The sequence below is a fragment of the Alligator sinensis genome, unplaced genomic scaffold (genome assembly GCF_000455745.1).
Source record: "Alligator sinensis unplaced genomic scaffold, ASM45574v1 scaffold1192_2, whole genome shotgun sequence".
Taxonomy (NCBI): domain Eukaryota; kingdom Metazoa; phylum Chordata; order Crocodylia; family Alligatoridae; genus Alligator; species Alligator sinensis.
The window spans coordinates 1,090,310-1,111,253 of record NW_005842312.1 but is presented as its reverse complement, the minus strand read 5'-3'; the positions used below and the strand labels follow the sequence as shown (position 1 = coordinate 1,111,253).

At 44.1% G+C, this 20,944-nt stretch overlaps 1 protein-coding gene across 2 annotated transcripts; it reads left to right on the top strand.

The window, feature by feature from the left end:
• The first annotated feature begins 1,294 nt into the window (after positions 1-1,294).
• TCEANC (transcription elongation factor A N-terminal and central domain containing) lies at positions 1,295-19,985 on the top strand. Of its 2 annotated transcripts, none has more exons than XM_006028420.3 (3): positions 1,295-1,593; positions 12,563-12,675; positions 18,781-19,985. In XM_006028420.3, the coding sequence occupies exon 3, from the start codon at positions 18,790-18,792 to the stop codon at positions 19,855-19,857; it is 1,068 nt and encodes a 355-aa protein (XP_006028482.1). In that variant the 5' UTR covers positions 1,295-1,593; positions 12,563-12,675; positions 18,781-18,789; the 3' UTR covers positions 19,858-19,985. The 2 variants fall into 2 exon arrangements, with proteins under 2 accessions (XP_006028482.1, XP_025065633.1); XM_025209848.1 differs by lacking the exon at positions 1,295-1,593 and adding an exon at positions 12,223-12,241.
• The last annotated feature ends 959 nt before the right edge of the window (positions 19,986-20,944 follow it).

The following is a 20,944-nucleotide window of genomic DNA, read 5'->3' as shown; positions in this document are numbered from 1 at the left end:
TCTTCTCAGTGGTAGCAGCTGAGAGAACAAGGAGCAAGGGCCTCAAATGGCAGCATTAGGTTAGATATGAGGAACAATTTTCTCAGTGGGAGGGTAGTAAAGCACTGGAACAGGCTACCCAGACAGGTGGAATCTCCATCCTGGGAGGTTTTTAAGACCAGGCTTGGCTGGGATGACCTAGTTGGGGATGGTCCTGCTTTGAGCAGGGGGTTGGACTAGATGACCTCCCAACCTTTGTTTTCTATGAATCTAAGCAAGGACTGTGGCAGGGGGCGGCTTCCACTGGCCCAGGGCATGGCTGTGGGAGACTCAGCCTTTAAACCAGTGGTTCTCAACCTTTTTTGTAGCAGGACCCATTTGTAAACTTCAATAGCTAGGCCCAACCCACTGGCTTCCACCCCCCAAGCCCCAGCCCCGCACTGTGGGGGGCAGAGGGTGGGTGTGTGGGGTAAGGGGGGTATCTGTGGGGCATGGGGGGCAAGGGAAAAGCCATGGTTTCCCACATTTTTCTCCTTTAAAGGAGAATCCATTTTGAAAATGTGTCCATCCACTTTTAAAGTTTGTTCATGACCCTTTCATATATTCTTGTGCCAGTATTGCCAACTCTCATGCTTTTTGGCGTTGTTCTTAAAGTCTGCACTTCAGGAATGTGAAAAGCTTAGCTCTTTCTTTTACTCTCACACATACATACATATACACACACACACACACATATATATACACACATACATATACATGCTTATATACGTGCACATGCACACACATGCATGTATACACACTATATATATATATATATATATATATATACACACATACATCTTTTATCTATACATACACACATATATGTATATATAATACACACACACAGTCTACACTTTTTATAGAATATAAAAGAAAGCTAAAGTTTTTCACATTCCCAAAGCACAGGCTTTAAGAACAAGCCAAAAATCCCGAGACTGGCAACAATGTTGCGACCCACCTTGGGGTGGCGGCCCACACTAGGGGAAAAGGAACATGACAAAGGTCATCCGATTAGTTTTGTGGCCGGAGGTGACCCTGGGGCTAGCATCTGCCTGCCCTAACCGACTGGAGAGATGAAATCACAGAAACAGAGGGCTGGAAGGGCCCTCAGGAGGTCACGTCCAGTCCACCCACCTTCTCCAAGCCGATATACCCACTGATTTGGCTCAAACCGGTTTATGCAATGTCTGTCCCAGACCCCTTCCTTGTTTAAGTTAAAATAGAGTCCCCCATAATCCCAGCATGCTCTCTGGGCTGGGCTGGGCTGGGCAGGGCAGGGCAGGACGCCCCGTGCGCCCCTTCCCCCGCCCCGCGGCAATGGGGCCGCAGGGCTGTCCCGGGTCGGGGCCACGTCTGCACTGCTAGACGTCGCTCGAGTCCGCCTCCCCGCCCCCGCGTGCGGCCCATTGCAGAGCTGGGCGCAGCGAGGCCGGGACGTGGGCGCGTCGCCCGGTTATTCTGCGCGGTGACGCCATTCCTACGTAGGCGGGCGCTCCGTGACGTTGCAGCCCTCTGGGGCTGGAACAGAGCGCTTTTCCCTTCGTGCAACTGAGGAGATGTAAGAGGGAAAAGGTAACGTGTAGCAATATGATTCGTTTTGGGGCTGGAGGAAGGTGACCCCTGGGCTAGCATCTGCCTGCCCTAAGTCCCTGAAGAGGTACATAGGCAGACAAGGGTCTTTGGGTGAATCTGATCTCTGTTGTTAGATCAACTCGGTATCAGTGCTATCAATAAAAAAAGATACCGGATGTTTCCAAAAAACCTTGTCTGCCTGTGTCCTTAGACCAGCATGGCTACAGTATCACCCCTGAAGAGAGACACACAAGACTGTTGTTTATTGCCCTAATATTCGGTGTCAAGTGCAGCGTGAGCAGGGGATGAAACGTGTAGGAGGAGTCCAAAAGAATTGATCGCTCATCCTGCCACGAGCAAGGGATTGGTACCTCACCTAATCCAAGCCCTACGGGCCTGATGCAGGATCAGCCCTACTATCCTGAAAAAACCATCCCCTTAACTCTTCTGAAAAACTGTCAGCAGCCCTAACGCAACAGGTTTATGATGAGGACGATTGTGATTATCACATGATATGAGCCAGCTGCCACCAAACTCCCACATGGTTTTTTATTTTAAATGCCTACTTGGATTTCACTTTGCCGAGCGGGGGCGGGGGAGTGATCTTAAATGTATGTATTTAAGATTCATTACTGTGGTGCAGCACTTCCTGAATGCTGCCTGGCTGGGGACATATGAGGAAAGTCTGTGGGGCTTTTGTGTATTATACCCACTTCTGCTTTAAAAGGCCAAATACATCCTTTTTTCAGTGAAAGATTTATTGCAAGTACTGGACTAGGATAGAAAGAATCTGACGGTGGTTTTTAGCCAGCAACTGAATGACAAATGGAAACGGTGTTCTGCTTGGGCTGCACTAGACCTTGAATATTAGGGCAATAAATAACAGTCTCGTGTATCTCTTCAGTCATTTAGGGCAGGCAGATGCTAGCCCAACAGTCACCTTCCTCAGACTCCAAAAGAAATCATATGACTTACATGTTTCTTTTTTCCTATTATATTAGTTGGTTTTATCCCCATAACACATTGGCCACATCTACACGCGGTGCTGGCTGTGCAGTCATTTAGTACTTGTATAAACTCCGGTTACTGTGGAGTAGTAACGAGTGGTTTATACAAGTACTGAATAACTGCACGGTAACCAGAGTTACTGCAGAATAGCATCACCAGATGGCTTTTGGGTGACACTGACTCTGCAGTAGCTTGTTACTTCTGCACAGGAGCATCCCGTATGCTTTGTGCCATGCAACACTACTGCGCAGTAGTAACGAGCTACTGTGCAGTCAGTGTCTCAAGTAGCCACGGCCATTGTGAAAACAAAACTCACTGCAGACAGAGCATCTACTTTTGATGAAACAGGGGTGCTGGAATTGAAATCCAGCATTAAGGTTATTTCCATATTCTATAAACATATTTTGGCAAGGAGATTCACTCTGGAGAAAGAATGGCTTATTCTTTCTTAAAGATGACTCATGCTTTGTTGCTGAAATGTTAAGTAACGTACTTAGAAAAGCTTACAAGAGCACTTTTACTCATTGTTTTAGACCCCTGTCCTAAGCTGCTAATTGGCCCATCTGAGCAAACTCTTGTGCCAGTGTGGTACCCCAGTGATTTCTATGAAACTGTGTAGATGCAGGAGTCTGCCGGGGAGGAACTTCTTTTTAAAGGAGTATTGAGTTCAGCTAAGTGGAGCTATAAGATGATGACAAAATATGAAAAGTTGTGAAATAAGTGGAATGTACAAGGATGTGATATGAAATGCAAGGAACAGTCCATGGGCCTGCTATTCATGCTAACAAGGTTTCTGGAGACTGTTATAAATTGAAATTGTGAGCAGTCAGTATTGTTGAGTAACAGAGTATAATCTGCTTTTTCTTGGAAGATGCTTCTCAGCAGTGCAGGGGTTACTTTGCTGGTTCTGTCTCAAGCAATTGAGAGTTTGGCTATGATGGTTTCCATCTATCTATCTATTTAGAAAAGCAAGCTGAACTACATTGAATTATTTTACTGATAAACCACAGCACTTTCTGTAATTGTATTAATGTCCTCTGGCATGTTTTTAGAGTGAGAGAAATAGTTATAACCTTAGGAATAATGGAGCGTTGATATTTCTCTACGATGTCTTCAAATTGCACAACAATAAAATATTGCTATGATTTTAAAATTCACTACCGCTGCAAAGCTTGTGATAGCAATTGGCTTTTTATACTATAAATTCGGTGCTAATAAAAGAAAAGATTAACTTTTAAATATACTAGACTTATTTGAATAGTACAAGGGGATGGCACAGTTCTTACCATCTAGCTATTGAAAGACTTCAGTCCTTCAGGCGAATTTCTGCTGTTTGCTACACAAGGTGTTTGGAGGTAATAGAAGACTTTTCTGTGACCACATCTCTCTAACAGTTGTTGAGTACACTTTGTCCCTCCTAATTTAACTTCATTTATTAAGAAATTCAACACTGATTGGATAAGAGAACTTTTCCATTACCAAAACTTCTCAACAAAAATTTTAAACCAGTCGGTGATTTTAGGGCAGGGGTGGGCAAAATGCGGCCATTCTATCCAGCCTGCAGGGCTCCTAAAAATTTTAGAAAATAAATACCTGGCTGCACATGGCTGCCTGTCATGTGGCCCTCAATGGCTTGCCAAAACTCAGTAAGTGGCCCTCCACCTGAAATAAGTGCCTGCCCCTGTTTTAGGGGGAGTCACTTCTTTTCCAGGCTTTTGAAATTGTAATTCTTGAAGCCACTGGAAGATGAGTGATCAATTCCTTTTGACTGTTACATGTTGCAGTCTTCTTTGTCTTCCCCTCCTAATTTAAAATGAAAGTAATGTATGCCTCGTCAAAAGTTACTTATTACAAAGCGGGACTTGGGTACCTTTGCAATAGCATACTTAAAAAAAAAATACTATGCATCAAACACATGCTCTTCTTCACTTTCCTATACTAGCGTATAATGTCTGAGCCTTCTGCAGGGACCTTACATTTTCTTAAACTCTGCCCCTACTGCCCATGTTGATGGCTCATTTTGCATCTAAAAGTAATTGTTCATATTTTGAAAACAAAGCCTGAGAGACAAAAGCTTGACTTTTGGCTTGTGAGCTCCAAGAGGGAAAAGAATCAGAAATCCCATCCAGGGACACAGCTATAACCTGACCCTGACAAGTACTGAGAAGTTGATGAAGGAGAGGATATTTTTGTGCCAATATCTGTACAGCTTTGCCTTAAAGATTTGTTGAAGGGGAAGTTATGGGGAAAAAGAATGTGTTTGAATATATCTACCCAATTTTAAATTTAATTTGACTTTGCATCTGAACCTGAGAACATCGGGTTGAATATGTCTTTAGGTTAAATATTTTTTAGACAAAAATTGATCTGTATAAATCTGAGCTATCAAGCAGACATTTCTATGTCTGAAATGTCTAATGATTTCAAGTAAATATACTTAAAAATCCCATTATTAATATATACACATATTTTCATCTGAAAATCATTATTCAGGTGGGATTGTCATTAATGTACAGGGCAGTAATGAAATCATGCTACTATAGTGTCTTGAAATATAAGCAGACTTGCGTATCTAGCAGATTTTGGCAATATAGAGATACTGACTTTACTGCTGAAAATTAGGTATGTTAGGTGTGCAAGCACCTAGACATGATTGACAAGATAAACTGAAAGGGCATGTCCAGACAAGCGCACATGTGCCTGTTGCCCTGCCTCAAACCCCTTTGAGGCAGGGCAACAGGCATGTGCAGGAACAAAAAAATGTTCCCCACGCTGCAAGTTTGGCCAGATACTGGCAATAGAGCAGAGCAAGTCCTTGGGGCTGCCAGCCTTGGGGCTGCTCATGCTGCCCAGCTGCCAGGCGGCACGAGCGGCCCCAGGGCCGGCAGGACCCGGCTCGGCTCTGTGCAGTCCCGGCGCACTGGGTCAGGTCCTGCAGCTATAGGAAGGGCCCGGCCATGGCTGGACCTGGCGCAGCATGCAGGAACCACATGCCGTGCTGGCTCCTGTCAGCATGAGCCGGGCCCCAGGGCCAGCTCCCACCTCTGCCCCCTGTGCCTGTGTGGGGGTGAGGACCTGGCCCAGCCCCATGTGGCTCGCTAATCCGGCCTTGCACTGGAGCGGGTCACAGGGCTCTGGGAGGTGTGGCTCCTGTGCGTGCCTCCCAGAGCCGTGCAACCCGCTCTGGTGAAAACCCAGACTAGCGAGTCTCAGGGATCTGGGCCCAGCCTTGCTGGGCTGTAGGGGGGGCCCAGGACCCAGGTGGGCCTGGCACGTGGTCCCTGCGTGCCGCACCAGGTCCTGCTGCCACAAGACCAGACTGGCTGGGCGGCAAAAGCAGCCCCAGGGCCAGCAGAACCAGGCTGGACTCAGTGCATGGTCCCCCGCTGCTGCTGTTAAAAGTTAGTTATGGGCCCTGGGCAGGGGGCCTGGGGCCCTGTGGGGGATAGGGGCTGTGGCCCTCTAGGGTGGAGCTGGGACTCTGGGTGCGGGGGCCTCCAGAGTGCCTGGGACCCTGGGCAGGGGGCTGGGACCCTGTGGGGGATAGGGGCTGTGGTCCTCCAGAGGGGAGCTGGGACCCTGAGCGGGCGGGGACATTCCATGTCCTGGGGGGCCTGCACCCTGTGGAGGCCAGGGGATCCACCCCTCCTGAGCAGCCCCCACACAAGGTCCCCACACCCACAGTGCCCCCAACAATTGCCCCACTCCTACCCACAGACCAACCCACATCCCTCCACATCCACCCACTGCCTTCTCCCACACCCCTTATCACCCCCTTTCTACAAACACCACATCCCCCCATCACACACCCATCATATATGAAGAAAACTAATAGCACACATCAACACATATAGGTATTTAGAATTTATTTTTTCATGATGATAGTAACACTGGTAGGCTTCCGCATTGCTTTAACATTGTAAATATACCAATAAAGCATTACCTAACTTATCACTGCCTCTCTCTTTCTTTAGATGTGTGTGTGTGTGTGTGTGTGTGTAGAGTGTTTTTTTGTTTTAAATGTGGAAGAACGTGGATTTTAGGGTATTTTAAAAAATGGATTTGGGATGCTGCTGCAGCTGTCCAGCTGGCACAAGGGGTAAGGTATCAGTTGGCTGGGCCCCAGAATCTCCAGAGAGCGAGTAGCCCTGAGCTGCTTGCCAGGACAGCTTTTTGTATGGATGGGGCCAGGACAGGGCATTTTTTTTATACTGCTGGGGACAGCACAGGTGCTGGCCCCGGACCCCAGCTCCCCCTGGCTGCAGATCTGGGAGGAGCCAGGCAGGGTTATTTTGCCCCAAGTGGCACAATTTGCTCCACACCAAAATACATGTCTGAGCACATGCGCTGAGACAAAAAAACCCAGCTCAATTTGCACCACTTCTATTTGAGTTGCTGCAAGGGAACGTGCTTGCATGTGTGGACGCACCCAAAGATTTCAAATAGGAACCCATAGTGTCTAAAACATCCTAGCCTGTTAGTTCTTTGTAACAGAAGAATTGCTCTATTAGTTTTCACTCATTCTTTTACTACAGAAAAACAAGAGCTGGCATTTTCCAAAGGGGGCCTTAGGGTCTAACAAGGTTGAGAACCATTGAGCTAAAGAAAAGAAAAATATTTTTAAAGAGATTAATTTTCATAGTCTCTTGTATGTAACAAACTATCATATTTTCAGTCCTGAAGCCAGACCTTGTTTGCTTATTTCCAAGTAAATAATCTCATTGAGTTCAATAGGAGTGCTCATGGGAAGACTATTCATATAAACCAGAGGTGGGCAAAATGTGGCCTGTGGGCTGGAACCAGTCTGCCAATGGATTATATCCGACCCGTGGTGGGTCCCTTGGCCCCACCCGACCAAGGCATGGGAGGTAGTTGGACTGTAGAATGTGCAGCTGGTCCCACTGCCCCCAGGCATGTGCCCGGGCATGGCTGGATTTAGCTTCCTGGCATCCCTTGCAATGGCAGCTCACTCGGCCTGGCTGCTGCTGCCCGTTTCTCTGCTGCCACCACCACCAGACCTGGCCCTGATGTCTGAGCACCCCTGCCCATCCACCCTGGCAGTCTGTGAAAGGGCATGCTCAGCCGGGTGGATGGGATGGGGCCAAGGTCAAGCAGGGACCAGCATCTGAGAGTGGTTCAGATGAGGTGTTCAAGAATAAGAGCTCAGTGAAATTTATCTTTTAAGAAGCAGAATTGCAAGAGAAGTAATTTCCTTACCTAAAATTAAATAATATGGAAGTTGGTACATGTCTATTGCTATTCTCATATCCTCTCAAATATATCCATGCCTAATGCTGCCATCAAAGCTCTGAACATGAGAAAAATAGTAATTTGGGGATTAAACATATTAATCCTTAAATATAATTTCAACAGAGATCTCATCAATAAAGGTCTTTCATGGAAACAAATATTCCTCCATCTTCCTACTCTCACATTTTTCAGACAGAAGCAAATGTGACATTTCAGTTACCCAGCAGTTTATTCTGGATGATCTACTAGGTTTCTGTATAACAGTAATTTCATGTGTGACCATAAATAATGCAGCTGAACATTTTTTTCTGTGTACCTGTTTAGCCTAGCAACTTCATGTATGCACAAAATAAATAGAAAAGGCTGATCTCACTTCCTTGGATGAATTATCCTGAATAGCTTTTCGAATATTTACTATAACTATCATACTTAGTTTCCAAAATGGACAGAATCACAACCTATTTTAAAGTTTTATATTGGTGCTTACCTCTGGTATATCTATCTCCACTGTATAAAATCAGTATCAATAGTGAAGTCTTTGACAGTTCTCTGTTTTGGGGAAGGGGCTTGGAGTTTGATTTTTAGATTTTATTAATTCTTTTTTTCTCTCCTTTTGGTTGTTAGTTTGTTAGACGGTATGTCCCTACTGTCACTTTCACTCTTAAGGTAGAAAGGTCTTTTGAAAGGGAAATACTTTGCGGTGATTTTAATGAGACCATATTTACCCATTTGTCTCTGGAAGTGTTTCCTGTAGCTGAGTTGGTTCTATCTAAAAATAATACTGTGTCCCCAGCTTTCACCTGCTTTTGTGCTTTTCATTCCTCCAAGAGGATTAGGGCAATCATTGTGGCTTATAGAATAGAATTTGGACTTTAATGTATCTGAGACTTAATTTGTTAAAAACTTTTTTGTAAATTAGGACCAAGGCAGCCTAAGCTTCTTTACCAAACTTAAAGAAGGGCACTTTGTTCTCAAAGGCTCATCTAACATCTCTCTCAACTATACAGTTGGTCTAATAAAAGATATGAGCAATAAAACCTTGCTTCTCATATATTTCCTGGACCATCATAGCCACAACAAGACAGATGTGAATCTTTGCCTCAGTTAGCTCAGTGATGTTGACAACAAAATCTCTGAAATGCTATGAAATAATTGGAAAGTACAAGAATGTGAGGTGAAACCCAAGGAACAGTCCAAGCATCTGGTATTAATGTTAATGCAGTTTTTGGATACATTGGTATGAATTGAAATTGTGAACAGTCTTTACTGTTGAGTGGTGGTGGTGATTAGCCTAAGGAAATACCGTTTTGCTGATATCTCTGGTATCCCCTTCTTGACTGAAGGAGGGGATACTGGATGCAGGATAAGTTTCTGGGTGCAAGGTCTGCCTGTGAGAATGTCATTGGTTCTATGTGTAAAATGCAATATTTTCATATTCAGCGGAATATTTCATTATAGCACTGCTACCTTTATCTTGTTATTTTACATGAAGTAGCACCCAAAATGGCTATGTTTTTTCATACACAGAGAATGAATGGCATAGCTGTTGTTTCCCAAGAACATGGGGTATCCTCAATATACCTTACTACCAGGGCTGCCCAAACAACAGAAAAATAAATATCCACTGAATATATTATTCAGTGATTTTAACCAGTATTTGATGAATAACATCTGCAAACAGTATTTGACTAGCCTTTGAATTTTTGAAATTCCCCAAAAGCTATTTGATAGATGGTTGTGACTGGATGAGTTGCCTGTCTTCCCTTCCGTTCATATCCCAACACCTCAGACCTTCTGGAAGACATCTCAACCCGTTATTTGTGAGACCAACTTTGGACAAGTAAGGTCTCTAATAAATTAGACATAAAAAGCTTCTGGAATACAGGAAATGTTCATCCTTTGCTTTTTCTTTCCCTTGCCAGCTGCATTAAGGCTAGTTAGGGAAGTCAATGCAGTGTGCATTTTTAACAAGAGTTCATGGGTTTACGATACTACAGCTCCCTCTGGTGATGATAAAATCCAGTTCTGTATTTTAAAATCTCAGACAGAGTTCTCTAAAGCAGGGATTGACAAACTTTTGCCACAGTGGGCCCTCTTCTTGGGTCCTGATTAGATTTGTCAGAAAATATACCCCAAATTGACTGAACTAGCAATAACTCCTCCTTTGTCACTACAAATATATTAGAGGGGAGATTTTTGCAGTGGCTGGTGTGCGGGCCGGGAGCGATCCGGGCCCTTTTTGTGCTCTGCGCGGGCTGTGGCCAGCAGCCCGGGCACGCTGGGTCGGAGAGAACAGGCGACACGCTAGAATTAGTCACGGACGCGTAATGGTTGATTCAAGATTGTTTACTTACACCGAAGATGGTCGAGGTGTAGGCTGGACAGTTTCCCAGGTACAGCTCCGCTTAAATCCTCGTTTGAGGACTCAGACAATATTCGGATCACTCCCACAGAGTTGTCGAGGCTCCGTGGATTCTTTTGCGCGCAGGGAGAGGGGTATGTCGAAGGATTGCGAACGGTGACGGGGAGAGGCTAGAGGCTGATCAGACCCCTGTTGCCTGCTTGAAACGCGCTGGGTCCAATAGGCTCCGCAGCGCTTAGAGATCTTCACACAGCGTGAAGTCTCCTCCTCCTGATGTTCATGGAGTCCTCCCTTGCGGGGGTTCTCCTCGGAGTTCTCCAACTTGGGCGGAAACCACCCAAGCCTTTTATACGGCTAGCAAGCCAATCGCTAGCCGCCACCGGGGAATAATTTAATGCAAGCCAACAATGGGGCTCGAATTAGAATACAAACGGCGGGAACTCTTTGCACCGTGCATCTCTGTGCTGCAAAGAAGAAATGCACACTGCAAAGAAAGCTACAAATTGGCGGGAAAATAATTCAGTGGTGCCAAAGCGCACACAAAAACAAAAATCACACCCTTGGGTTATGACAGCTGGCAGGGATCATGCTGCAGCATAGCTGCTCTGGGAGCAGCATAGATCCTTGGGCAATTACCAAGCACCCTTGTCTTTGTGGGTGTTCCAGTATTTCAAGTTCAGAGGCAGAATCAAAGGCATGTTCTTTTCAAAAACAGCCCCATTTCCTTCCCATTCAAATAAAGTTTTAACTGCTTTTCTGGAGGAATTCTCCAGTAGAAAATTACGTGTGCCGGCACTTCATACTTCAGTGAACACATGACTCTCCATTTGCTAACATATGAGCCATGACAGAATTTGACATACTTCTTCTTTGTCAAAGGAAGCATTTGAACTCCAGAGTCATGGCACAATTTAGAAGGCAGTAATTGTGCTAATACCAGTCATGTTTTGTTTTTTGTTTTTTTTCATATTGCCTCTTACTTTAATAAAACATCGATGCAACAATTGGGGTGAGCTTTATCTTTTATACATTACTTTCATCCCAAAGTATCTTAGGACCTTTCACAAACTAAGTATATTTAGCAAAACTGAAATGGAGCCATCTCAGATACGGAGGGCTGTCTGTCCCTCTTGATCTTCTGTTTGTGTTAGGATTGCTCTAGGGTAAGTAGCATTTGATCCTGGTACATGTCTGGTATTACATGATGGTGCGGTTTTGAGTAGGGGGGCAAGTTTAGATGATAGCCATCCTTGTAAACTGGTTATCCTGATCTCCAGAGAGCTTGGAGGGAGAATACTGTTCCCTTACCATGCACCTCTGTTGCTTTATCTTGATCTTTTGTCCTCAGTTATGAAATAGTCTCTATATTTCTTCTTCTGTCCTTGTTCTTGCTGGGTGGAAAAACTTGGTTTACCAGTAACCTGTGGCAACCAAAGTGAGAAGGGATGTTGACATTCACTCCATTCTCTTGCTCTAAAACTTTTGTGACATTCAGGACATGATACGAGGCCCATTTGTCTTTTTTGAGTGGAAGGAACATAATAAGGCTAGTCATTTGCCTATGGCAGAGTATTTGGGGTAATTATTGACTACCTCTGATTTCCTGATTTTGGGAAAAGCTTTTGTCCTTTTCTTTGCATTTAAAAATAATGTTGTCATAGGTCCCTCATGATATTTACCTTCTTCTTGCTGCTGTAATTTAAATAAACTAACACTTCAATTCTGAACACTATTTTAAACTTTACTTCATTGAACACAGTGTCCAGCCAAGTAGATTAATGGCAGTATATGTTAAATGTCTAGAAGTAGTGGGCATTTAACAGATGCTTCAATTAATTTACTTGGTAAACCTGATACACTAGAACAATAGGAAAATAGCAATTAGATATCCCCCAAATGTGTTTCCTTTGTATGTGGGGATGGCTGTGTTCACTTACAACATTTTCGTTTTTATTTACAGTACTAGATGTGACCTGAAGACGCTGATTGCCCATGTCATTTATAAAAAGTTGCTGTTTTAATTTGAAGGTTATTTTAATGGAGTGTATTTTATTAACTTGATTAAGATCCAAGATAAATCATTTGCTGATAATGACGGAGAAACTTTAGACATTCCCTTTGCCTTGCTAACTGTTGTTTTCCTATGGGAACTTACTTCTATCTTCATAATGAAGATATATTTTGATTAAATGGCATCCTCTTGTGAGGGTTTCTTTTATTTCACTTGGTAATAAATATCCCACTTGAATAAATGCATTTATTCTTCTGGGATCACATCAGCCGGGCTCTAGTTAATTTTTGTACATGTTTGTATAATTCTGCTTTAACTTCTCTGTTTCTTCTGTTTAGCTTTGCTACATAGATTCTTTGGCAGCAGATGAGTTCTTTTTTACTGTTAACTGAATTCATATATCATCCTATGAAGAAAAGCTTCCAGAAAACATGCCTGTTTTGCTTTATGTGTAAGTAACCTATCATTTAAACTCTTTAAGATTATAAGAAATCCTCATGTAGTTGTTCAAGACATTATATGTTACTTGTAATCCATGATCTGTTTTTATCTTTGGCTATTGCTATGATTTGTAAATTCTTAGACAGGCTTAATCTTGTAAATCCTGGATGAGTTTAGTTTTTTAGTCCTGCAAAAGTCATTGTGCACCTGGAAGATTCCAAAAACCTGTAAGTGTTTTTAAGTACCGCCTGGGTGCATGTACATATTAAAAGCACGAATATAGGATTTGTGCATTTTATAGCATGGAGCAGCATACTGCAGCTTGTATTTGCAGTTCTTGTAAAAAGGTTGGAAATGCTTATGTTTGGAAACGGAGTTGAGGATATTAGTGGGATCCTTGATGATCCTAAAGTACAGGACAAGGCATATTGAATTGGTAATGTAGCTAATGCCACATGTCCCGTGACCAACAGTAAAGGTCACCAACTCTATCTGCTCTTCCAGCACCAACTGTTTGATCTATGGAAAACAGGAAACTCATCAAGTGTGATACTGGGCTCATTATGTTAACAAACAAAGATTCCTACTGTCTCAGACTGCATGCACTTCCAAACCAAACATGAGACTTATATGTGCAGTTCAGCTAATGTAACTGAAAAATATATCTGGTCTTTTCTTCTGTAGGTTTTCAGAAGTACTTTTGAGAGTCCTTTCAGTTGTGGTTATACACATCAAAGTCACAATTCATTTTAATCTAACATCGTGGGGGGCAGATTAGGTTGCTAGTAGAGGACATCTGTCAGTTTAGGAAGAAGACTGAGCTGTGGTTCACACTTATGAAAACAAAACATAATAAATAATGTCTTGTTACGTCCTGTAAGTCGTGGAGTTTGCAGGCTCAAAAGACAACATTGCATTGGTTTACAATAGCGGTTCCCAAACACTGACAGATTGTGCACCACCAGTTTAAAAAGATACAACCTAAGTACTACCAGCAAATTTTTGTCATATGAAGAAATTATAACAAATCTGCTAACAGGTACCACTGACAGGTTGTCTGAGTACCAGTGGTGATATGCATACCACAGATTGGGAACTGCTAGTTTACATAATTTCACATTTAAAAGGTTCACATTTAGTTCACTTGCAGAAAATTATCTTTGTAACTCTACAAGTTGAAAAGTTCCATCAAGCGTATTGATGGGTTCCTTCTACAAAAATAGTTGAGCTTCTTGCTTTAGTTTTTCCCAGTGAACAGTTGTGTAGATTGTTACTAATTTGTATATTCACTTCAATCTACATTTTCCCTGGTGCTGTCTGCTTCAAGACTGTCTTTAACTCCCTCTACTCTATGAATGTGTACTCTATGTGCCTACAGAGTTTTCTTTCATTCTGAAAAATGTCATGAGTTAGATCACAAGAGCCTTCACAGTAGATTTGTTCTGTCCAGCTGATCTTCAAAGTGAGTGTTTTTCAAAGTGAAAAACTAGAATGTATGCTCCAGGAGAAGTTCAGGCAGTGTAGGCTATTTTGGGAATATTTATGATGGTTAAAAGGGAGGCTTGAACCAAAGGGAATGGCACTTGGGGGGAAAGATAAGAAAATCTGACCATCCCTCTTTCTTGTAGTTCTTGATGGTCATATTTTCCCTGTCTTTCTTTCCTCACATTTCCTCTAGCCATTTGTCATCTCTCAGAGTCCTTCAGATGTCTCTCTTTGATTTCTCCCTCACTCTTTCTTCCCCAATCATTTTTTTCTCTCTCATTTTCAGCCCTTTCCCCGCTCCCAGCCTTTGAAAACAGCCTTTGAGAGCATGGAGGCTGATCAGGAGCATAAATCAGACTAGGAAGTGTGGTTTCTGCCTGCATAGGGCTGCAGAGTATGTGAATTCTATCAGAGGCATAATGAGCATGGTTTACACCCTGGGTAAACCCTCCAAGAGAGCACATGGGAGTGGAGGACAGCGTGACCCTGGCTGTTGCTCTTACAGCAGCAGCATGGTGTCCACACACCCAGCTGCTGCTGCAAGAGTGATGTTGTGCATGGGGCTGCTTCTCCTGCTGACTCCAAAGGGGTGGGGGTGATACTGGCATCCCTACTAATCTGTCACTCAGGGATGGTATCCCACTTGGTGTGCTGTACCTAGACTCCTGGAGGCCCCAGGCGAACTTTTAGTATTGGGCACCCCTTTGCCAGAAATAAGGGGGTTTTTTGTTGCAAAAGTCTTTGATTTTCAGGCCCCCTTTCTGTCCAGGCCCCAGGCAGCCTCCCGGCTTGCCCATGCCTATGTCCAGCCCTGCCTACTTGCCCATCCCAAGTTGTGTTGCTGAATTCTATCAGTTCACCATTGACAGCACTACAGTGAGAGACTTTGATTGAGGATGGAAGTATGTAACAGACCTAAGTTTCTTAAGGACTCAACCAAGTTACTGTCAGTCTCAGGTTTTTTCAGCTGGCCAGCATGAGAAGAGATACGTGGATAAAACACTACTTTTGGTACAATTGATCCCTGCAACTGTCCTTCTTTCACTAAACTTACAAGGGCAGGTGTGCACTTTAGACTATATTTCATCAAGTTTAAACTTATGATCGACATCAAAGCAGAGAAAATGTTAGTATTGCTAGTCTGCTGTACAGTTTTTCTAAGGACTCTGAATTTTGTCAGAAGATAATGAGAACCGCCCCCCCCAGTCAAATCACATGACTGCATTCTTAATGCCCTTTATTTTTCATTTTGATGCAAATAAGACCTCATGCAAGCTTGTCCTGTGAAAGCATTATGTCTGCAGCTTAATATGTAGCTCAGGTATTTTACAGAAAATACAAGGAAAGTCCTTTGTCTTAAAGAGCTTGCAAAAAGAACAGTCAGCGGTTATTAATATGTGAGTTGCTATTCTGGAACCTATTATAACTGTAAAATAAACCTGGTTCTCTAAATGAAGTGTTTACTTTCTGTAGTCACTGACAGGGCTAGTAGGACTAAATGCATATTAGACCACCCCATTTTGAAGTTCACTAATCTTATTTCGTCTCCCTGCTAACCTCCCAGGATTTGATTTTCCACCTTCCAGTTACATTTATTTATCTCTTTGCAGTAATAACTGCAAAAAAATCCAGTACTTCAAAAGCATGAAAATTGTGGCAGCTGCCTGGAAAATCCATTCTGAATTCCATTTTAGATTACATTTATTTTCCTGGTCAGAAAATGTTTGTTGAAACAATATACACACATTAGCTGTATAATTTTATTTTTCTAATATAATGAAGGCATGTGAAAAGTTTAATAAAAGGAGTTGCCAATTACTGTATCTGCTGTACATTTTAATATGAGCATTGATGGTTGATTTTAATACAATAAAATATGTCAGTGTACAGGTTGTCTATAAGTGTTCTTGATGTATACTTCCAATGTATGTCAAAAGTAGTAAGACATGCATTGGCACAAAAATTGGCTCCTGACCATGTACATAGGTAAATGTAAGAGAGCCCAGTTCAGAGTTTCTTTCTTTGTCCTAAAGATGAATTACAATAGAAAACCAAAATAAGGATATCAGAACTTTGGGAAGTGTAGTAAATCCCAAAAGCTGAACTATACAAAGTCAGTGGCAATTTTATTTTATGAGGGAGAATACGTTTCATCTGTATCTCAAAAGACAGTAGCAACAGGCTTTCTCAAATATGGACCTTGCTTTAACTATCCACACAACTGTAACCTCTAAATCAGTTTATTTTGGCATTCTCTATATGACTCTACCCTTGAACACTGTCGGTACCCTTAATGTCAACAGATCTCAGATTCATCATGCTATTAGTTCACCAATTTTCCAAAGAAGATATTAAGTCCCTGTTTGCTTCTTGGTGAAATTCAAGTTGTTGATGTATAAAGTCCTTTGAGGCTTGTGTCCTATCAGCACAGGGGCGGGCAGATATTTTGGCTGGAGGGCTGCTTAACGAGTTTTGGTGAGCTGTCAAGGGCCACAAGTGTAGCCCTGGCCCTTGACAGGTGCCCCGCCGCCTGGTCACCATCTTGGGACTGGAAGTCCCACCCCCGAATCCCCAACCTTTGCCACTGGAAGTCTCTCCCCTTGCCCCAGAAGTACACCTTTTGGAAAGGGGGGTTGCCATCTTGGAACCATTAAAAAACAAATTATATACAAAAAAATTAAACATCCCCAATAACATTTTTATTTTATTTTAAAAAGATATTTTTGCCCTCTGTGTGATGTATAATAGGTGATTGCATAATAGCTCAAAATAAAGTCTTACTCTTGTATATTGTGAGGGTAGTAGGGGGGTATGGGTGGGTGGGTATAGGGTTTGTGGGGGGTTGTGGGTGTGTGTGGATGTAGGACATGGAGGAGGGTGTGGGGTATGTATAGATGTCAGTGGGCGGGTATGGAGGCTTGTGGAGGGCTCTGTGTGTGTGTGGATGTAGGATGTGGAGGAGAGTGTAGGGGTATGTATGGATGTGGGTAGGTGGGTATGGGGTTTGTGGGGGGATGTGGGTGTGTGTGGGGATGTGTAAGTATGTGTGGGGCTTGTGGGGTGTGGAGAAGGAGAGGGGCTGGGGAGGGTGTGGGGGTTAGGGTGTGTAGGGAGGGTGTGTGTGAGTGCTTGTGTGATGGGGTGCACGTAGCAGTGTGCGCAGCAGTGAGTGGGGCTTGCTCCAGAGGCGCATGGGTGTGTGGGAGGGGTACATGTGGGGAGGGCTGTGGGTGGATGTGGTGTTTGTGGGGTTTGTGATTGTGCATGGGGGAGGATGTGGTTCTAGGGTTTGCAGGGGGCGGTTTGTGGGCATGCTGGCATGTGCATGGGAGTCCCCCACACATGCCCCCCTGAGCACCCGCCCCCATCCCACAGCAGCCCAGAGCCTGCACAGCCTGTGGCACCACCTCATCACTGCCAACAGCACTCAGCCCCAGCGTGCCCTGTGCCTGCTCTGCACCACCCAGCTGTGGTGTATCTTGCTGCCCCCTGGACATGCAGCAGGGCCGCGGTGGCTCCACAGCTGGACTGCCTTTCTAGGCAGCCTGGGCAGCTGCAACTCCTTCCAGCTACCGCCACCCCTGGCCCCAGCTCCACGGTACTGGTGGGGACCTGTGCACAGCCCCAACCCACCCTGTGCCTGCTGCGGACTCGTCTGCTTATGCTAAACAGCTGCAGCAGCGCCGGCAGGGCAGAAGTGTGCTTGGCATGGGGAAAAAGTGGCCCCCTCCCCCTCACTGCTGCCCAGTGCTTCCTGCAGTAGCCATGTGGAGCCCATGCTAGGCTGCCCAGCACTGGGCAGTAGTGAAGGGAAGGGGCTGGGCAGTAGTGAAGGGAAGCGGCTGCTTTTCCCCCATGCCCAACACACTTCTCCCCCACTGGTGCTGCTGCTGCAGCTGTTCAGCATGAGCATGCGAGTCCACAGCAGGCGTGGGGTGGGTCTGTGCACGGGTCCCCACCAGTTCTGTGGGGCTGGGCCCAGGGGCGGTGGTAGCCAGAAGGAGCCCTTGTCATCTGCCCCAGTCCTGCTGCATGCCATAGCCCTGCTGCATGGCCAGGGAGTGGTAGGATGCATCACAGTGGGACGGTGCCTGGGCCAGATGGGACCAAGGGACCTGCTGTAGGCCAGACAAAGCCCTTCCGTGGACCATATCTAGCCCACGGTATGTATGTTGCCCTCCCCTGTATTAGCAAGTTTTCATTTCTCTTTATGTGCCATTATAGCAGTTGACTCTTGCTAAGAATACCTAGATTGACAAACCACAGGACTGTTGATTTGGCACGCTTAATGCAGACCTCTCAGGTTCAGAATTTATTATTCCCCAATAATCCTACAGAAGTATTAATGTTAGGGACACAGTGCAAAGTCCATCATTTCAAAACTTCAATTGAGGTTGCAATGATTAAGCTATGCATTCAATTTATTTTTAGTGGTTGAGAGTTTCTTTGTATTTACTTTTGTAATCATGGAACAAAAGACAGCTTTTGCAGGTCATTTTTACCCAAGTAGGAATAAAATAAAACATGAAATACAAAAATCTTATGAAAGATTCCAAAAGATGTGTGAATAGGCACAATAATCATAATAACTGTATACAAAAGTTGTAACTAACTGTTACTTTACTTTCAGGTTTAAAAAATGTCTGATAGGAAAACTGTTATACACAGAGCCCATGCTATTGAGAAGCTACTCTCTGAGAACAATTATCAAGATATTGATAATCACCTCATAGAGCTTGAAGCTCTTGATAGGACTACAGAATACCTTCACGAGACTGATGTTGCCAAAGCTGTGTATAGAGTACTCAAGAATTGCCCTTCAACAGGATTGAAAAGGAAAGCAAAGAACTTACTATCAAAATGGAAAACAGTTTACACAAGTAGTTGCTTTCAGTCAATACAGAGTAAAAAGTCAGTTTTGGGGAATGTGAAAGAGGACAGTAAACACTTCAGTGTAACTGTAGGGGCTTCAGAAGAACTGACTGAACAGAACCCATTAAACCCTGATGATTCTAAGAGTTTTCTACTGTCACAAAACCTTCCAATATGTAACGAACCAAAAAGCCATACAGATCAGCAGCAGCTTTTAGAAGAACAGTGCTCTAGTAATGAAGATGCTACACCTGTTGTTAATACAACAAGCTCACCACAAGATCATGTGGAGGTCATGAGGTCTAAATGCACAGAACTTCTTTATAAAGCCTTGACTGAGTCTGTCCTAAGCCAAGAAGAAACCAATAAGTTGCAAAAATTAGCCAAAGAAATTGAAGAGCATATTTTTGTTCTGCATACTAAAAATGACAAAAAGTACAAAAATTGTATCAGAAGCAAAGTGTCTAACTTGAGGAATCCTAAAAGTTCCCACTTAAAACATAACCTGTTTTCAGGGATTTTGAATCCAAAAGTTTTTGCTGAGATGACAGTGATGGAAATGGCCAGTGATGAACTGAAGCAGCTCAGGGCTTCATACACAGAATCGTCTGTTCAGGAACATCAGCTTCCCCAAGTCATTAGTGGTACACAGACAAACAAAATCAAATGTAGGCGCTGTGAAAAATTTGACTGTACTGTCACAATGATTGCTAGGGGAACTCTCTTTCTTCCTAGTTGGGTGCGAAATGCAAATCCAGATGAACAAATGATGACTTATGTTGTTTGCAATGAATGTGGAGAACAATGGTACCACAGCAGATGGGTTTGTTTGTAATTATTTATCTTTAAGGAATGACTTAGGAGTGAAAATGTAAAAATGTATTAAATTACTGAGACAAAAACAATGTATTTTTGGAATTACTTACATGCGCATTAAAATGTTAATAAAGTAGTGCCAGTAGATGAAAGTACAGTAAGCTGGATACTGGTTGGATTATTCCACTCAATAGGTGATGTCTAATTGGGAGGAGGCATCTAATGGAGTTCCCCAACGGTCTTTCTGGGCCTCTTGAAGGCTCAGATCAAGTGTAGTATCTTCATTAATTATTTTGAATATAGGATTGAGTGCACACACACAAAATTTGCAGATTGTGTCCGCCTGGCTTCGAACATACCATGTGCGGCCTTGGTCCGGGCAGCCGGTAGAAGATGTTCTACGGTCTCCTGTAGGCTGGCGGACAGCCGTTTAGCACCTGGGTGGCCTCCCCCAATCTCGTCTGCCATGACTTTGAGTGTTATACCAGTGGAGGGGGCAAGCACCCAGGGCTCTGCTGCAGCGGGAAGTCTGCCCGGCGGTCGTCCGTGAGGCTCCACCTCCCCTACACCCTAACCTCATGCCAACCTCCGGAGGGCGACCAGGTCTTCTGGGCCATACCCCTGATGATGTTGAATCCCTGGAACTTGGTGGCTTTTGTAGCTCTATCACATTCTAGGCCCTGCTTCCTGAAATAACTAACTCAGACTGTGGTAGGGTTTCAGAAAATCACTCCCTCCTGTCTCAACGCAATCCCAGCCTGGGACTCTCAATTTAACCAGCACTCCAATAAAAGGTGGAGGATAACGGAAAATATGATACCATGCTACCCTGCCTGCATCGCCTCGCCCTGCGTCTCAGCCCTTCCAAAAGGGGGGAACTAAAAAGGAAAAACCAACACAAATTAAGTCAGGAAGGACCCGTCTGATCCTTTCCCCTGCCCTTCTGTTAGGGTAACAGAGTAACCTTTGCTCTCTATGATCATGGGGTTTGGTGCATTGAATGGTCAGCGTAGACTGGATCGTTTTGCCCCTCACTCTGCCACGTGTGGTATGTGCCGCTGCTGTCCTTCTCCAGTGTCGGAAACGTTCAGCTTCCGGTGTCCTGC

Bases quoted from the DNA above. Each gene is read 5' to 3' on its own strand.
- TCEANC (XM_006028420.3), top strand. From the start codon at position 18,790: ATGTCTGATAGGAAAACTGTTATACACAGAGCCCATGCTATTGAGAAG.